The sequence below is a fragment of the Frankliniella occidentalis genome, unplaced genomic scaffold (assembly GCF_000697945.3).
Source record: "Frankliniella occidentalis isolate FOCC.00 unplaced genomic scaffold, Focc_3.1 Scaffold193, whole genome shotgun sequence".
NCBI lineage: Eukaryota > Metazoa > Arthropoda > Insecta > Thysanoptera > Thripidae > Frankliniella > Frankliniella occidentalis.
Genome location: NW_026267319.1, coordinates 275,469 through 276,602, shown reverse-complemented (window position 1 = coordinate 276,602; position 1,134 = coordinate 275,469). Strand labels below are relative to the sequence as shown.

The 1,134-nt window shown below is 40.7% G+C and overlaps 1 protein-coding gene across 1 annotated transcript in view; it reads right to left on the bottom strand.

Annotated features, from left to right (window-relative positions):
• Window positions 1-513: 513 nt before the first annotated feature.
• Window positions 514-1,134, bottom strand: part of LOC127750466 (uncharacterized) — a 148,166-nt gene continuing 147,545 nt past the window's right edge. The window contains exon 8 of the mRNA XM_052272170.1: window positions 514-787. Within this exon, the coding sequence (XP_052128130.1) occupies window positions 514-787 (274 nt within the window). The remainder of the gene's footprint in view (window positions 788-1,134) is intronic.

Sequence of the window (1,134 nt, the reverse complement as noted above, 5' to 3'; positions counted from 1 at the left end):
CTATTTAGCAATTCCAGTCCAAGACTTGCAAAAGATGCTAATTTTTATAACAGTAGAAAATAGGTCGTTTGTCTGTGAGCCTCTTGACCATTCTCTTAAGTCTTAGATGTTTTATAAATTTGTCTTCTTTACATTTTGTTTACAAATTATTTAAACCTAGGCTAAGCTGTACTCATTTGTAATGACATTCCACAATCATTTTTTACATGTAAAACTGTTTATGATAAAAATTAAATTGTTTGTGTACTTTCCTGAAACATTTAAAAAAGAAATATACTAGAATTTTATTTGCTTTTACCTTTTATTAGTCAGATGGTCACATGTCTACAATTTTCCTGTGGAAGTTGCACTACAGAGATTTTGTGTCTAGAGACATAATCCCATTGAATATAAAGCAGAGAAATTCAAAACGGGTGACAACACATACTGGATTCTAGGTCGTCTCATAAGGAAAATAGTTTTCCTTTCAGGGGATCAGAGTTTGATTACAATTTTTGTTCACTGATTGTCCACTTATTTGCTAGGACTAGTTACAGATGAAAGAAGGGACTTGTACTTGTTATATTTCAGTTCAAGTTCAGAAATAGTGGCATGAAAACTGTCAATTTTGCATTCTGTACACCCTTCTTGAGGATTTTGATCGAATGTTTCTAAAGTATCTTTCAGGAAACTCTGTCCATTAGGACTCTTGAGGAGTGCTTGCCTATACATTTCAAGATATTTGTTGCAGCAATCTCCAAACACTTCTAGCGATGGTAGAACGAAGTCCTGCTCGGATAGTAAACACCTGAAACAGAAAAAAAAAAAAGACAGTTTTAAAACTTCAGATGTAAAGTAATGTTGCAAACGCTTCTACGAATTAGACGTTACAGCTAAGTTATGCAATCTCAGGCAGCACCTCGACGCTCGCCGCCAGGACGAGTAGCACACCTTGACGTCGGCCACCTAGCTCTCCTCGATGCGGTGCGCCTCCAGGACGAGCAGCACACCTTGACGTCGACCACCTAGCCCTCCTCGCCGACGGCCTTCGACGCGGCGGCCGCGCCGCTCACCGACAGGACGAGTAGCACACCTTGACGTCGGCCACCTAGCTCTCCTCGATGCGGTGCGCCTCCAGGACGAGCAGTACACCTT